Here is a 15,626-nt window from a genome sequence, read left to right as displayed (position 1 = left end):
GATCCCAAGAGCCTGATGTTTAATTCATGGGCTGGCTTATTACTCATTGTGTTAGAGTTTTATCATTTTCACTCATGTCTGGACTGCATGAATGCATGTGGGCATAGTCTACACATTAGTTTATACAAAATTAAATGTATATACCAGCTGCCAAATGTCTTGTTACTCATCTTCTATAATCCGTTCTTTTCAATAACAAATTCCAAATGGAGTCTAATTCCCAATATGTGTGCATTTATAAACTGGCAAGAGAAATAATGAAGAGCAGAGAAAAAACTACCATCATTATAATATCATATACCCATACCCGGTAAAGAACTCAAGCCATTATGGATAAACTGTTTTATTGTCAAGTCTAATTCAGAATTCTGATGAATTCTGAAATATATATTCTCATCCACCCACTCATACACTCACATATCATTTTTTAGGGCAGGGAAGAGAGTCAACTGTGTTGTGTTTAAGGATCTTTCTGTTAATGCTAAGTAAAGTACACACTACTAGTTCTACCAGTTAAAATAAACTCTTAAAAAAGCAGGAGTGTCCTGCCAGCAAAGATTTCTTTGTTTTGCCAGTTACTATTCTCTTCTTGGTTCATCATTGGTTGTCATCTCTATGCTCCTTTTTCTTTTTTAAGTTCATCTCCTCTTTCTCTATTTCATATCTCACTCGGCTATTAGGTGTCTGGTAACTTGTGTTTTATTTAAATCATGTCCATAGTTTCCTGGCTTCTCAAATGCCATCTGATCGTTGCCTGAAGATATTTCAGGCTCAACTTGACCTTTAAGGAATCCTGATGAGTAATTTTACTAACTGTACTTTGCCCAGTTTTCTCCTGATCTCATGCTTTATTACTGTGTTGCAAGAACCCTGCCTCGCACTTAAATGCACTCACCAACCCACAGTGTGGCTCTTATCTTATTCCCTCCTGAACAACTGGGCCTGGTATCTTTTTCTTAAATGTCTATCAACAGAGCCTATTAAAGCTAGCACGCTTTCAAAACCGGATGTCAGTCAACTTGAAGTATCGGGAAAATAACACGTATGCAGTTTCTGCTGAATAGGACTTTAAGTTGCTATCTCTTTTCCAGAAACTCTTATTTCCACTGGAGACACGTTATTTATTTTGGCTCTTATTCAGCACAGAAGAGAACTTTGTTGAAATGTTCTCCCTATTCCAACCACATTTTGCGGTTATAAAAGAGAGTAACATAGAGCCCAGCAATGATGGGACTCTGAGCCTACAGACAACTGAACCAAACTAGCTTGCTCATCAAGTTCAAGACCTTTCCCTGTGAAATACATGCAATGCAATGCTCCATTTTGACCACTAACAATAAATTCTACACGCCTTGTTTTCAGGAACAACACTAAAACATCTTAGTTCGTTTTTTCAAGGAATCATGCTCTACTTTAGGCCAAATGTAGACCCTATTTTCCATATCTCTCTCTCCTTTTTCTTTCTCATTCTGCGTCTCTCTCTAAGATCATTTAGAACTGTGAAAAAAATGGAGAAAGTACTGACTTCTTTGGCATCTCAGTAAGATTTTAAAATAAACACACCAGCCACAGGACTTAGAACAGCAAAAAAAAAAAAATATTTTCCCAATGCCCTCCTGCAAACTTTGAAAACTTCAGTTTAAATGTGTTAGCAGAGGGGCACCTGGGTGGCTCAGTTGGTTGAGCATCTGCCTTTGGCTCAGGTCACAATCCTGGAGTCCCAGGATCGAACCCCGGATCCGGCCCCCTGCTCAGCGGGGAGCCTGCTTCTCCCTCTGCCCCTCACCCCACTCAAGCTCTCCTGTGCTCTCTCTCTGAAATAAATAAAACCTTTTTAAAAAATAAATTGAATAATTAATTAAATAAAAATAATAAATGTGTTAGTGGAGAGGTGAGCACAATGGCTTAACTCAGGAAGTTTTGCTTTGGCGAGATACGGCTGGAGCGTGAGGTCCAAGGATGAGCCCTACCTTGCACTGTTATCCAAACAGAGGTACTCCCTTGGGTCTGCCACACTAGCGTTGGTTGTTTTGACACCTTTGTCAATAAACAAGCCAGCCTGGAAAATATAATAATGGACCGAAATGAATATGAGTCCTAAAGAATCCATCTACACATATATAAGGATTCATGAAAATTAGTTGTAGCTTCTCACATCCACCAAAAAGAGGCGAAAGGAACAAACAGCAAAGGTTTTATGAAAACAATTACTTTTCTGGATATTTTACTTAGTATAATTTTACTTAGTCATTCAACAAATATTTATTTAGTGCCTACCTTATGGGAGGCACCAAGCATTATACATTAACAAGAAAGCCATTGCCTTTGCTGTTGCTGACACATAAACTAGCAGGAAGATGTGCAATTAAATAAACAAATCCAGTGTGATAAGCATATGATGAAGGAAGCAGACGGTGCTTGAGCAACACAGAAGAGAGGCACCAAATGAGATCTTTCTCATAGGTGGGAGACACAGGATGCAGGCGAGGTCCCCACAAAGCAGTGACCTCCTAAAGCTGAAACAGGAAGGACGGGGAGGACACAGCCGCAGAAAGGAATGGGTTGGGATGAAGGGCGGGGACTGCATGGGAAGCAGCTGAAGAGCCCAGAAGAACGTACTCACGGGTGTCATTTGTACAAAAAGCCTGGAGGCGAGGGAGAGCATGGCACATCTGAGAAGAAAGTCTCAGATGGACTCACAGGAAACACAGGGAGGGAGGAAAGGCAAGGAAGAAGGCTAAAGAGAAGCAAATGGTGGACAACACAGAGTCGATACATTAGAATCAATTCAACGGGACTTTTAACAAAGGCAATGTAATTAACTGTACGTTAAGAAGGAATGCTCTAGCCAACAGGATGGATAATGGATTAGAAGGGGACAAAAACGGGGTAACTGGGGGATGGGTATTTAGGAGGGCACGTGATGGAATGAGCACTGCGTGTTACATGCAACTGATGAATCACTAAATTCTACCTCTGAAATGAATAATACACTCTATGTTACTTAAATTGAATTTAAAATAAATAAATAAATAAAAATTTAAAAAAAGAAAGGGACAAAAAGAGAGATAAGAGATAAGGTAAGACATGACCTCGATAATCCAGAAGAAAAACTAAGGTGACCTAGACCTGTGCCAGCCTAGTCAATGGGGGAAAATGGATCGAGCGAGACTTCTTTACGAGGTATGATATGCTTTAGGAATTAACAAAATGTCTAAGGGTGAGGGAAAGGGAGTGATAAAGATTCATATGTTTCTAAGTTTGGGCAATGGGGAAACCAGTGGTTTCATTCAGTGAAACAGAGCTAGGGGAATGGGTCTGAAGATAAAAATAGGAATTTTTAGTTTTGAACACATGTTACTTATATGTCCCTGAGACATCCAGATGGTACTCGGTTGGTGCTCAGACAGACGTGACAGACCTGGACTAGATACAGATTTGGGGGGCGTGAGCAACCACAGCAGAAGGGGTCAGTGTTGCTGTATTTACCACCGATCCAAAGATGACAGGTTACTCTCAGAGGACTCCCAGGGTTCAGTTTCCCTTGGCTATAAAGTACCATTCTGGACAGTCAGCCCAAAATTAAACAAGTTAAAACCTAATCATCTACTCATAATTTAGGCCTCATATTCTTATAATTAATAGATTATTACATGTCCTCATGGCATATGACATTAAAAAATTAATTAGAATGAGATGTTTTTTATATCACATAATTAGAAAATTTTGAGGATTTCCACTTTGAAATGGTACTCTCAACAATGATTAGCTTTAATCAGCTACTCAGCTCACAAAAAACATAATTCTGACTAACGTTTTTTGCTCTCTCAAGTCTTCAAGTGATTCCACTCATCAAACTACAGCACACTTAGGTTTTTAAAGGATCCTCTCAGTATCGGAAATGGGAAGTATTAATTGAACTTTGATGTGGATCACATCAGGGTAAAGAATCTGGGCACTGTAACATATAAATGAAAATATCAAAGTGCCTTGGGCGCCTGGGTGGCTCAGATGGTTAAGCGTCTGCCTTCGGCTCAGGTCATGATCCCAGCGTCCTGGGATCGAGTCCCACATCGGGCTCCCTGCGCCTTGGGAGCCTGCTTCTCCCTCTGCCTCTCTCTCTCTCTCTCTGTCTCTCATGAATAAATAAATAAAATCTTAAAAAAAAAAAAAAAGAAAATATCAAAGTGCCTTGTGATACAAAATGAGGCAAATATAAGTTATCACTCGAGGGTGGGGATGAATGCTAAATATCGTGGAAACTGGACTTCCTAAGTGGCCTTCTGTTTACTTATCTGCATCATTTTAAGTTAGGTCAAATACCATAAATAATATTCTACTACATAATTAGGATTAAATGCCCAAGAGGAAGTTCTACCGACACTGTGAACTGAGAGAAGAAAGTGTGCTTCTTATCTAATGTGTACATCCCCAAAACATGATATTAACCATTGAAAAGAAGGTGAGAGGGAGGGAGGGGAGGAACCAGGGAGGGGACAAAGACGCAGGGCTCAAGTGCATCATTATAATTATTCAGATCGCATGCACATGCACTGTGTTGGTGGATATGCCTGTGCGTGTATAAATGGGATACCGTACATAATCCTGAATGTGGAAGGGTTATGGGTCTGTTTTTTTAATCACAAATTACTTTTTCTGATGACAAGTTTTACCGAAAACTGACATTTCTCACTTGTATTTCTCAGCATTCCATCCTTCACCCTGGAAATCACATGAACCGATTTTGTTAAAACCTAGGAACCTACCTTAAAACTTGAATGGACCCTGTTGTTATAAAATATACCCAACGGAGTGAGTTCTGGTTTTGCTAAGAGCTGCAATCCACTGGATTCTCCCGTAGGTTCCTTGTGGAATAAATACCATATTCCAGCATCCTGTCATTAAAAGGGCAGGATCATTAAAGCCTTACTTTATAAAGCCACTCTAGGAAACATGCTCAATGAACTAAGTGCTTCGTAAGCAAACTGACTCTTTTCAACACTAATTTTTCATTGTTTCGGGCTCAGAATTGACTATGGAAGTTGTGCACTCATCTAGCACCCTCAAAGTCATTATAATCATGCTTTTTTTAAAAAAAAACAAATTTAATTCTACTTGCAGTACTGGATAGAAATAATTGGCTGATACCAAAACTCATTTTCAAAAATATATTTCTCCCATCATTATCTACATTCAAAAGTTAATGCAGAATTAGAACCAAACAAGCCTTCCTTCCTTCCGTGTGACTCGGACAGCACGGCCTTTTAGCAATATGAGTGTTTTTCTGTTTACCTCCAAACCTGATCAATAGATGAGTCATATTCATTAAACAACTATTCGCCAACACGCAGAGCTCACTGACTTCTTTCAAACAACTCCAATGCCCTTCCTGTCCCGAAGCAAATTTTTGCCAAAGAAAAAAAACCACCACACGCATGAATCAGGATGCTGTCTCAGTCTGGATCCTGTCTGTTCACTTTCAGTATTACTGACCTTAACAGCACTAACAGAGCAGTTTTCACAATTTTTGACCCTCAAAATGAGATATAAAAATCAAAATTAATGGTCTTACTCCCCACGACAAGTGGTTTTTTTTTTTTTTTTATTGTATGGTTTAATTAAAAACCAGCCCCATGCGAAGAACGAGTTCAAGCAATAGAACTTTGATTGAATAGGTTGTTCATACTTTAACATACAGTCCAAAACGTATGCTATAGATTCACTTTTGGCAAACATTTGTTTAGTGACCACTCTGTGCCAGGGGTGGAGTAAGGCTATTCTCAAAGAATCGATAGTTTGATGGGAAATAGAGAAATAAAATATATGTATTAGGCATTACATTCATTGTAACAAAGTTTTTTAGAAGCATAGAGAGATGAACTGTGGGAAGCATATATACCTACCCACCAAAATGCATGCAATATTTGACATTTTTCCATGATATAGGTTTAGAGATGGGTCTTAAAACAAACTACGCTGAAAAAACGTCTTTGCCTCCTCTACTCTTTGGGGCACAAAACAGAGCACAGTAGAAGACCTGCAGGCTCCATACCACAGCCCTAAAAGCTGAGGGTAGAGCAAACCCTCCCAGGACGCAATGGAGTCTGGGGGGGGTGGGCATCAAGGGGGTAGCAACTGTTTCCTGTTAAACACTGTGGTGTCAAAACAGGTAAAGGGAGCTTTGTAAAAGGCAGTGGAAACGTACAAGAAGAAAGAGTTTGATTTATTTTGGGAGGAAAACCCTTGCCAAAACATGAGTTTTACTGGAACAGTTTTTCTAGAAAGAAAAGAAAGCACTCACAGAATGACAAGGAAGAAGAACGAATATGAAATGGAAAACGAGAGACCCGCTTTCTTCTCATCCCACATGAGCCCCAGGAAGGGTTTCTGGCAACCTCACCTTACATTTTTTCATGAACCATTTGCAATTTGCTTTCATCCTCAACCCATGACTTCTGAAACAAGCTGAAAGGAACCTCTGCTCTGGGTGTTCATTTGAAATGTAACACAGATCAGACGATGATCCCAGGGTAAGGCTGTGTATCAAACCCATGGCCATCTTGGCTCCAAAACTCATCTTCTAATTAGAAAGTCAGCACAAACTTGGTAGAGGCTCAACAAATATTTGTCAAAAAATGAATGGACGGAAAGCTGAAATGATTACATGTCCAAGTCTCTGCCCTGTTAAGTAAGAATTTCATGTTTTGGGCGCCTGGGTGACTCAGTGTGTTAAGCGTCTGCCTTCAGCTCAGGTCATGATCCCAGGGTCACGGGATCGAGTCCCGCATCGGGCTCCCTGCTCAGCGGGGAGCCTGCTTCTCCCTCTGCCCCTCACCGCACTTGTGCTCTCTGTCTCTCTCTCTGTCTCTCAAATAAATAAATAAAATCTAGGGAAAAAAAGAATTTTATGTTTTATGTTTTTAAGGAAAAGCACAGAAGTGAATTCCACCATCGCCCAGTGATGCCCGTATCCTAGGTTTCTGGAAGAAATACTCCCTTCCACTAATCTTCTACTTGGTCCTGGGAAATAATGCTAGGTATCTCTTTCCTTTTAAAAATTTTAATAGCCACAATATATAAATACGAATAAGCATTGCTACAAAGCCCCTATTTCTGTTTGCAGCACAGATATAATCATAATAGTATAATGTCTTCAAGAGTCACTTTTCCATTATAAATTAACAGTTTTAAATCACACTCAACTATAAATGTAAATCTCTCCCAAGTTTCTCCAGGAGACATTTCTGCCATCCAAGAATAGTCCATTTATTCTCTTAGGTTATTCTTGTGTGTATGCATGTCTCGGAAATAATTCAAGGCACACAGTTAATTTAAGGCACAGAGTTTAGCTGCTTTACCAAGGAGATGAAGCCCCTAAGTGTGTATGATCCCTGCACTGAACAAAAGGATATACACTTTGACCAGAATGACCCCTGTCATAATGTTCTACAGAATAACCCATTCCCATAAAGAAAAGCTAAGGCTTTCTTTGTTCATCAAAATTAAAAACTGAAATGATGAGGCACTCGGCCATGCATGTCTTGAATACGAGAAGCCAGAAAGATTGCACACGATTCACTAAAAATGCACTCTGAAGGTCCAATAACCCCACCCATCAGCCGACCTCTTTTCCTCCATTTGGCATCCATGTTACCACACTCATAAATACTAACTGGCATGAATGATGCAGAAGAAACAAAAAAGAATCTCAACCATATCCTGCTTTCAATGAAATAAGCAGTATAGAAAACAATGCCGTGCTTGAGTTAGATTGTCACACATGACATTACATCCATATACACCAGAATATTTGTAAACATGAAGACCAAACAACTGAAAGCATTTAATGTTACTTACCTGCGAGCCTGCAGCTGCATTACTAATCAGGTTATTGTTGGGATGAGCAATCCAGAAAGTTGAAACAGCCCTGCAAGGCATTTTTTTAAAGTGACTTAAACCTGACTCAAGCAAAAAAATCCTGCCCACTAAAAAACCTTCCCAAAACATCTTCCCCACAAAGTTAAAGGCCTTGGGCACCCGGGTGGCTCAGCTGGTTAAGCGACTGCCTTCGGCTCAGGTCATGATCCTGGAGGCTTGGGATCGAGTCCCGAATCGGGCTCCCTGCTCAGCAGGGAGTCTGCTTCTCCCTCTGACCCCCCCCCCAATGCTCTCTCTCTATCTCATTCTCTCTCTCAAATAAATAAATCTTAAAAAAAAAAAAAGTTAAAGGCCTTGAACTGCACATAGGAGTTTTTCTCTCTGCCAGTTACTCACATGCAGTCCGTGGAGGGCACAGGGACATAATTGCCGAACACTTTGTCTCGCATGGTGGTGCACATGGAGTTATTCCTATCAGTGGGGAGGAGGGTGCCAGGTTTGGTGAGGAGGCCCAGATTGTGGAACAAAGTATTTCTCTGTTCGACACCATCTTCCAAAAAGAAACAATGACCCAGTGTGTCAAATCCGATTGTGTCTTTAATCTGCAAAAACACAAGTGTGTAATGTCAATGGTAACATGATTGATTGCGGTTTAAATGACAAGTGCTATCTATGCGGCACACTTGGTATAGAACGCAAAGAGAAGTTTTCATCTTAACTGAAGGGGCAAAGCCAAATGCCAGGTGTTATCGATCTCTTAATAGAGAAAAACGTCAGAATTCTCAGTAAAAGGAGGCATGCGTTACAAGAGCTTAGTTACATCAAATGGAGAGGTTGTGACAACGCAGGAGAGTTAATAGGCATCAGTGTGGTGAGAGGCTACGTACCAGCAGACCATTTGTCCCATGCACAGTGATGCAGCGTGAGAAGCTGTGATGAATAGATAAGCCATCCACAAATGTCGCGTGTCTGTACCCCCCCTTGTAATCCACGTCTCCACACAGGTGAAAATGAACAGGATACCGCCCCAGCTGCTGCTGACCCATGTGTTTCAATTCCACGTAAGAAAGATGGACAGAAGTGAAATTCTTCTTTATCTGTAGGACAAGATAACCGAAATCAAACTGATACACTTTGGTCACATTTAATTTTTATTTAAAGATTTTATTTATTTATTTATTTGAGAGAGCGAATGAGAGCATGAGAGGGGGGAGTGTCAGAGGGAGAAGCAGACTCCCTGCTGAGCAGGGAGCCCGATGCGGGACTCGATCCCGGGACTCCAGGATCATGGCCTGAGCCGAACGCAGTCACTTAACCAACTGAGCCACCCAGGCGCCCCAAACCGATACACTTTGGAATATTCAAGTAGCAAAAAAATACGGTTCTAATAGAAAATGTCTAAAGGGGAATGCATATTAAAATATTTCTTTTCTTTGGCACCCGGCTTTCCAGGATCTCCAGTTACTAATTTAGCAAATGCTTCTTTTTTTTTTCTTCTCAGTAATCTCCATGCCCAACATGGGACTCAAACTCACGACCCTCAGATCAAGAGTCACATGCTCTACCGAATGAGCCAGCCAGACACCCCAGCAAATGCTTCTTAACATAAGTGAGTACTTTCAAGAGCCATAAAAATAACCTCTAATTAGGAATAAAAGGAAATGTAACCAGAAAGGCCACAGAAATGATTTCTATATATGTAACGTGTTTTGATTTGTTCAAATATTTTGGTCATTTCCAGTCTTGTTCTCTCATTTCTATGAACTCCACCACAGTTTGATAAATAGTTATTTGTAAATTTTCCCTCAATGTTCTAGCACATAATATTATTTACTTCAGTTCTTTTTAAAAATTTCTCCGTGGGGCACCTGGGTGGCTCAATGGTTAAGTATCTGCCTCCGACTCAGGTCATGATCCCGGGGTCCTGGAATCGAGCCCCGCATCGGGCTCCCTGCTTGGCGGGAAGCCTGCTTCTCCCTCTCCCGCTCCCCCTGCTTGTGTTCCCTCTCTCGCTGTGTCCTTCTCTGTCAAATAAATAAATAAAATCTTAAAAAAAAAATCTCTGTGATCCACAATTTAAGCATTCTATTTTTAAACACTGGATTTTTAATCATACTACTAAAAACAAAGGAATAACGCTGACCAACATTTCAGTAAACAGTGTAACAGAAATGTTGTTAACAAGCATAACCTACTCAGTGCACAAAAACTGATTTTAAAACACACGTAGCCAAAACGCAGCCCCGAAATCCAACCAGTTAGTATGCAGTGCAAGGCTTACCATATGGTAAGTGCTCAGTACTTTTACAGAATAAAAATCTGCATACAAAAAATATTTTTACAGAAAAATATTACTACTGCTTACCCTTCCATAATATCAAGTTTTAAAAAAAAGAGTCATTTGATCCTTTCAGAGATTGCATGCATGGGACAAAATGGTTTAACTACAGGCTGAGGTCAACTAAATGAAGATAGTAACTTTCTCTTTTAATTATGCAAAATCTCTTTACTGTCACTGACTAGAAAACTAAAATATGATTTCTTTTTAATATCCACATAGATCTCATTCCAAAACTTGAAAGTTTTGGGGCTCCTAGATGGCTCAGTTGGTTAAGCGTCTGCCTTCGGCTCAGGTCATGATCCCAGGGTCCTGGGATCGAGCCCTGCGTCGGGCTTCCTGCTCAGTGGGGAGTCAGCTTCTCCCCTCTCCCTCTGCTCCTCCCTGCCCTACTCATTCTCTCTCTAATAAATAATTTTTTAAAAATATTTAAAAAAAAAAAACCTTGAAAGTTATTGCAAACATGTATTTGGCAACCAAGTCTCATTAAATCTTTTTGCCTACCATGACATGTCCCCCAAAGGTATCATAATCAAAGAACTGGCACTGGTTTCCAGCATAGCATGAGTCCTCCATCTGTCCTCGGATTACAACATTCCGGGTGAGAATTCCGACCTCTGCTCTCATGTCTACACCATCGGTGATCTCACCCATGTGCAGGAACTGAGGGGTTTCTGGTTGACATGGGCCAAGAGACAAAAAATATTTTAAAAAAGAACACATGAAACATCAAAAAAACAGTCCTATTTATTCTGCAATTCCAAGACACCAAAATTTATTGTCTGCTTCCATTCCTTAATACCTCAGAATCACAGAATACAAGGAAGCAAGGATTTTAAAGATTATTCACTCTAACCACTCACTCAATGTCAAAGCCACACACAGGGAGCTTAATCCTCTCCTGAATGGCACCAATATTCTGGAATATATGTAAGTACCCTCTTTCTCTTCCTCCATCTCACTCTCTCAGGTTCCTGTCCATATGCTCTTGTTCTGATCCCCTGAGGGCACATGAAGAACCAAATGCATGGTGAATCCAGAAAAATGAATGGTTTTGTAGATGTTGATAACGAGGTATTAAGTTATTCTTGCTTTTACTTCAAAGCTAAAGTAATATGCATTTAAATATTAACATTACAAACATTACCATCTTTCCTACTTATTTTAATATTAGCATGCATTCTTTTAAATTTCCACCTTTTTGGAAGTCTAGAAACATTTTAATAATGAACTTTTCTCTGATGTTTTTATTACATAAACTCAGGAAGGAAAAATACAAATAAATCAAGCAGTTGAGATCACGGGAGATTCATTATCATGTAGACTTGTTAACAAGAGTGGGAATTTCCAAACAAAATTAATGCCAGATGGTAACAGTTTTTTGGGGGGGTTTGTTTTCTGCTTATGCGCTATATTATCAAGAAGGAAAAGTACAACATTGAATGAAGCACAGAGAGAAAGTGCCAAGTGAGCCAATCGTCCTATTTTTTTTTAAAGCAAAAGCTGTTTCCCTTAAACTACAAAGCTCTAAATTACCCATGAGTGTGTGCTTATTAAATAGTTACTGTAAACTCTGGTTTTATATCATAAATGTATATAATCTTGAGTACAGAAGGAAGGGAGACAATGTAATAAATGAAATGCATAGTAAATTCCACAAGTGAGGCAACATCTAAAGGAGATTCGCCTATTACGTGGCTCAGGATAAGTACCTGGTAAATGTCAGCAATTCTTCCTAAACACAGCTTAGAGTACGGATCTCACTGCATATTGCTTTCCCTCAAAAAACACGATTCAAGCTTATGATAAAAAATGTAGTCTATGAAAATGCCTTTCTGGTTCTATTTTAAATATTAGTGAGATCTGTATTTTTGCCAAGGACGTAGGCACTCAAAAATCATGAGGTTTTTTTTTTAATTAAGAAGAAATTCATATGTAAATATGAGTCAGTTGATAATTGGATTATTATTTGATGGTAGAAAATTAATAAGAAAGAAGTTGGAATCTTGGATCTTGGGGGAAAAAAAAAAATCAATCCGTCTAGTCCACATCATTTTTTTTCTTTTTAACAAAAAGCACAAAACCACTGATTTGCCTGCTACATATCATTAACAGCAACACTACTGCTCTCTAACTACATCTTATCTAACATCCTCCGGGATCTGGTGTTCAAAGGACCCCAGGGCTAAGATCTTCAATATCCAGATGATGATGGTGATGACACTTGGGCTTTGGGGTAAGGTTGGCTGGGAGGGTGGGGGGGTGGGGCGGACTGCACGAATCAAACGCCAAGAAGCATTCTGAGCAGTCCCATACCTTTGACTTTGACCTGGAAGCGATTGCACTCAGGACAGGGGAGTAGAGTAAACTCCTCTGCTTGGTACATAGAATAGTCTGTGCTTGCAACCACGATCTGGTCTCCAGGTTTCCAGCTACTAACATCATCCAGCAGATGAAGCTTCACTCCATCCACAACCTCCACCCGGAAACCTGAAAGAGAAACACCTAAACCAAAAAGCAAAGAAGAAAATGATGCATTAGTGGCACTTTCCCCCCTAAAATCAACCTCCCCACTGACTCACAAATCAAAAGTTAAGATAATCTTGACACAAGTCAGTACATTTTTACCAGCGCTAACCATGTGCCTGTCATTCTGCAGATACTGATGACAAAAAGATGAACCTGGACAGCCCTGACCTCCAGGGTAGAGAGCCCCATGTTCCCCTAAGCATGATGGTATAGGAAATGTCCCACTATTCTTGATCTCCAATCTCTCGTTGCACTTCAACTCAGAGCTAAAACTATATTAAGTGCTTCCAAGCAGTCCTGAAATGTAGTAAGAACATATCACACATAAGTAGACGCTGCCAAACACGGAATAGGTATGTAATAAATACTCAGTGCTTCAATGTGATCCAGACACAGGATGAGAGATAGAACATTAGCACACACATAATCTTAAGAATAAAAGTCTGCCTTAGGCGGTCTCTCATTTCTGGGCCTTTGTTCATACTTAATTCTTTAGCTACAACGTACTTCCACTCTTAATCTGCCAAGATACGATCCCCATCTTATAAAGGTCAGGCAGGTCTTTTTTTTTTTTTTTAAGTAATCTCCCCCCACCGTGGGGCTCGAACTCACGACCCTGAGATCAAGAGCCACATGCTCTACTGAGCCAGCTGGGCACCCCAAGATCAGGCAAACCTTTAAAGACTTCCCCAATCCCCTTGCTGGAAGCAGCCTCCTTCTCCAGTATTTCACTCTAGTGTTCCCTCTGGTATTATCCATGCCTGTCCAGTGGGAGACTAGCTCACTTCCTTGGAAGGTGCATTCATGAAGGCAGCAGAGTATGTCCACCTGTATATGTGCCCTGCTATTTCGTCATGCAAACTCACAGATGTCTGCTGAAGGGATGAGCATTCCCACTATGATCTTCAATGTCACCCAGAGACCACAGGATAGTGTCCCTGTCTAACTCCGCTCCTTCCCTGTAATAACACCACCTCTGCAATCTGTGTGACCCAGGGAGTACTAATCACTGATCTCCCCCAATGCCTCCTTTTGAAACTCGAAGTTGGTTCCCAATTAGGCAGACAAAAACTGCAGTTGATCCAACATCTCCTTCATTTACTCTTTTATGTGCAACCAAGTATAGAAGCATTTCCTGCTTCTAAAACATCTGTGACAGAATCTGTCACAAACCAAAACCTGACTTAATGCAACTGTATACACAATAGATAGAAGCTAGTTCGTAAGCTCAACGGAGAAGAGAAAACACCGCATCTCAAAGGTATCTGGTGCCCAGTATGTGTACTTACAACCATCCTTCCAATTAACTGCACACTGCTCTGGGGTGACTTTAAGATACCGACACTAAGGGTCAATGGCAGGAGCGAAGAAACACATTGACTCAAGTTAGGGAACTCAGAAAGAGGGAAATTCGGGCAAGGCACAAGGAACACCACAGATACCCTAACAATCCTGAGCCAACCCTCCTGATAAAACCTAACCTGAGCAAGTCGTGGATTCTGTCCCTTCAGATGCCAACCTACCGTACGTTTGTTTTCACAAAGGACCAAAAGAAAAGTACTGGGGGAGAAAAAAAAGTAAAGTAGCTTTTTTTTTTTTTTTACATATTTCTTGCATCTAGATACTAAAGCCTATGAAGAGATTTGGTCTAAAAGATTAATAGTAATGACTCTAGGGGCGCCTGGGTGGCTCAGTTGGTTAAGCGACTGCCTTTGGCTCAGGTCATGATCCTGGAGTCCCGGGATCGAGTCCCGCATCGGGCTCCCTGCTCAGCGGGGAGTCTGCTTCTCCCTCTGACCCTCTTCCCTCTCATGCTCTCTGTCTCTCATTCTCTCTCTCTCAAATAAATAAAATCTTTAAAAAAATAATAATAATAATGACTCTAATAACAACAGCTAATAGTTGCTGGGACTTTACACGCATAATAAACTTTTTTTAAGCACAAAAATAACCAAGAACCCCTAGCAGCAATGACAATTGTTGCCCAAATTTTCAGATTTTTACCAAAAAAAAAAAAAAATCTAAAAAAGAACAACTAAGAAACATTAATTTTTTTCATAGAATTTTTCAAAAACTGCTTTTTAAAGAAGGGGACTGCTAGATACATCAGGTTCAATGCCAAAGACCATTAGAATTTGTTTCTTTTTTTTTTTTTTTTTTTTTTTTTTTTTTATTATTTTTTTTTAAAGATTTTATTTATTTATTTGACAGAGAGAGAGACAGCGAGAGCAGGAACACAAGCAGGGGGAGTGGGAGAGGGAGAAGCAGGCTTCCTGCAGAGCAAGGAGCCCGATGTGGGACTCGATCCCAGGACCCTGAGATCATGACCTGAGCCGAAGGCAGACGCTTAACGACTGAGCCACCCAGGCGCCCTAGAATTTGTTTCTGTTTAAAAAAGAATTCAGATGGTTAGAGTGGGAAGATCCGTGTTATTCACTAGGTCCTCACTTTTTCCTAGCTTCAGAAGAAAATCCTGCCTAAGATTTCTTCCCATTAACACCAGCGAATTGGAAATATGAAAGGAAATAAGCTCACCCTCCTTGCTTCCTGGAGAGATTCCCCACCTCTTCCAGAAAGTAAGAGTCATTGAGAACACGGGACCCAATATCCTATGATAGCTAGAGTGGACCCTCTTCCAGAAATGAGTAGTCACTGGTAATGTGGAAGTGAAAACAAAATTTTCCACAGAGGAAATGTTGATTGAGGTTCGTCAGTAATTATCCTCTACATGAACTCTTACTGGAAGCAATTCCACTAAGCTCTTCATGCAGGACCAAATTCTTGCTAAGAAATGTTTCTCATCCGCCTCTGCTTTTTGCCAGAGGCAACCATGATGGGGTAGAAAGCAGTGGTCTTGGAGGCAGAAAGCAGAGCTTCCTCG

General features: G+C 40.4%; 1 protein-coding gene across 8 annotated transcripts in view; it reads right to left on the bottom strand.

The window, feature by feature from the left end:
- Positions 1-15,626, bottom strand: part of CEMIP2 (cell migration inducing hyaluronidase 2) — a 102,142-nt gene that overhangs the window by 55,768 nt on the left and 30,748 nt on the right. For 7 of the 8 annotated variants that reach the window (XR_004819511.1, XR_004819512.1, XM_027614975.2 and 4 more), the window contains 7 exons: positions 12,533-12,721; positions 10,721-10,890; positions 8,766-8,975; positions 8,275-8,480; positions 7,858-7,927; positions 4,767-4,895; positions 1,971-2,059 (listed from right to left, as the gene is read on the bottom strand). Coding sequence is in view for 6 of the 8 variants with exons in the window: in XM_027614975.2 (XP_027470776.1) it covers positions 1,971-2,059; positions 4,767-4,895; positions 7,858-7,927; positions 8,275-8,480; positions 8,766-8,975; positions 10,721-10,890; positions 12,533-12,721 (1,063 nt within the window). In the remaining 2 variants the exon portion in view is untranslated. The remainder of the gene's footprint in view (positions 1-1,970; positions 2,060-4,766; positions 4,896-7,857; positions 7,928-8,274; positions 8,481-8,765; positions 8,976-10,720; positions 10,891-12,532; positions 12,722-15,626) is intronic. The other variant, XM_035723539.1, reaches the window with a different exon arrangement.

This window comes from Zalophus californianus, chromosome 13 (genome assembly GCF_009762305.2).
Source record: "Zalophus californianus isolate mZalCal1 chromosome 13, mZalCal1.pri.v2, whole genome shotgun sequence".
NCBI classification, from domain to species: domain Eukaryota; kingdom Metazoa; phylum Chordata; class Mammalia; order Carnivora; family Otariidae; genus Zalophus; species Zalophus californianus.
The sequence above is the reverse complement of the archived record's forward strand: the minus strand, read 5'-3'. Positions and strand labels throughout refer to the sequence as shown.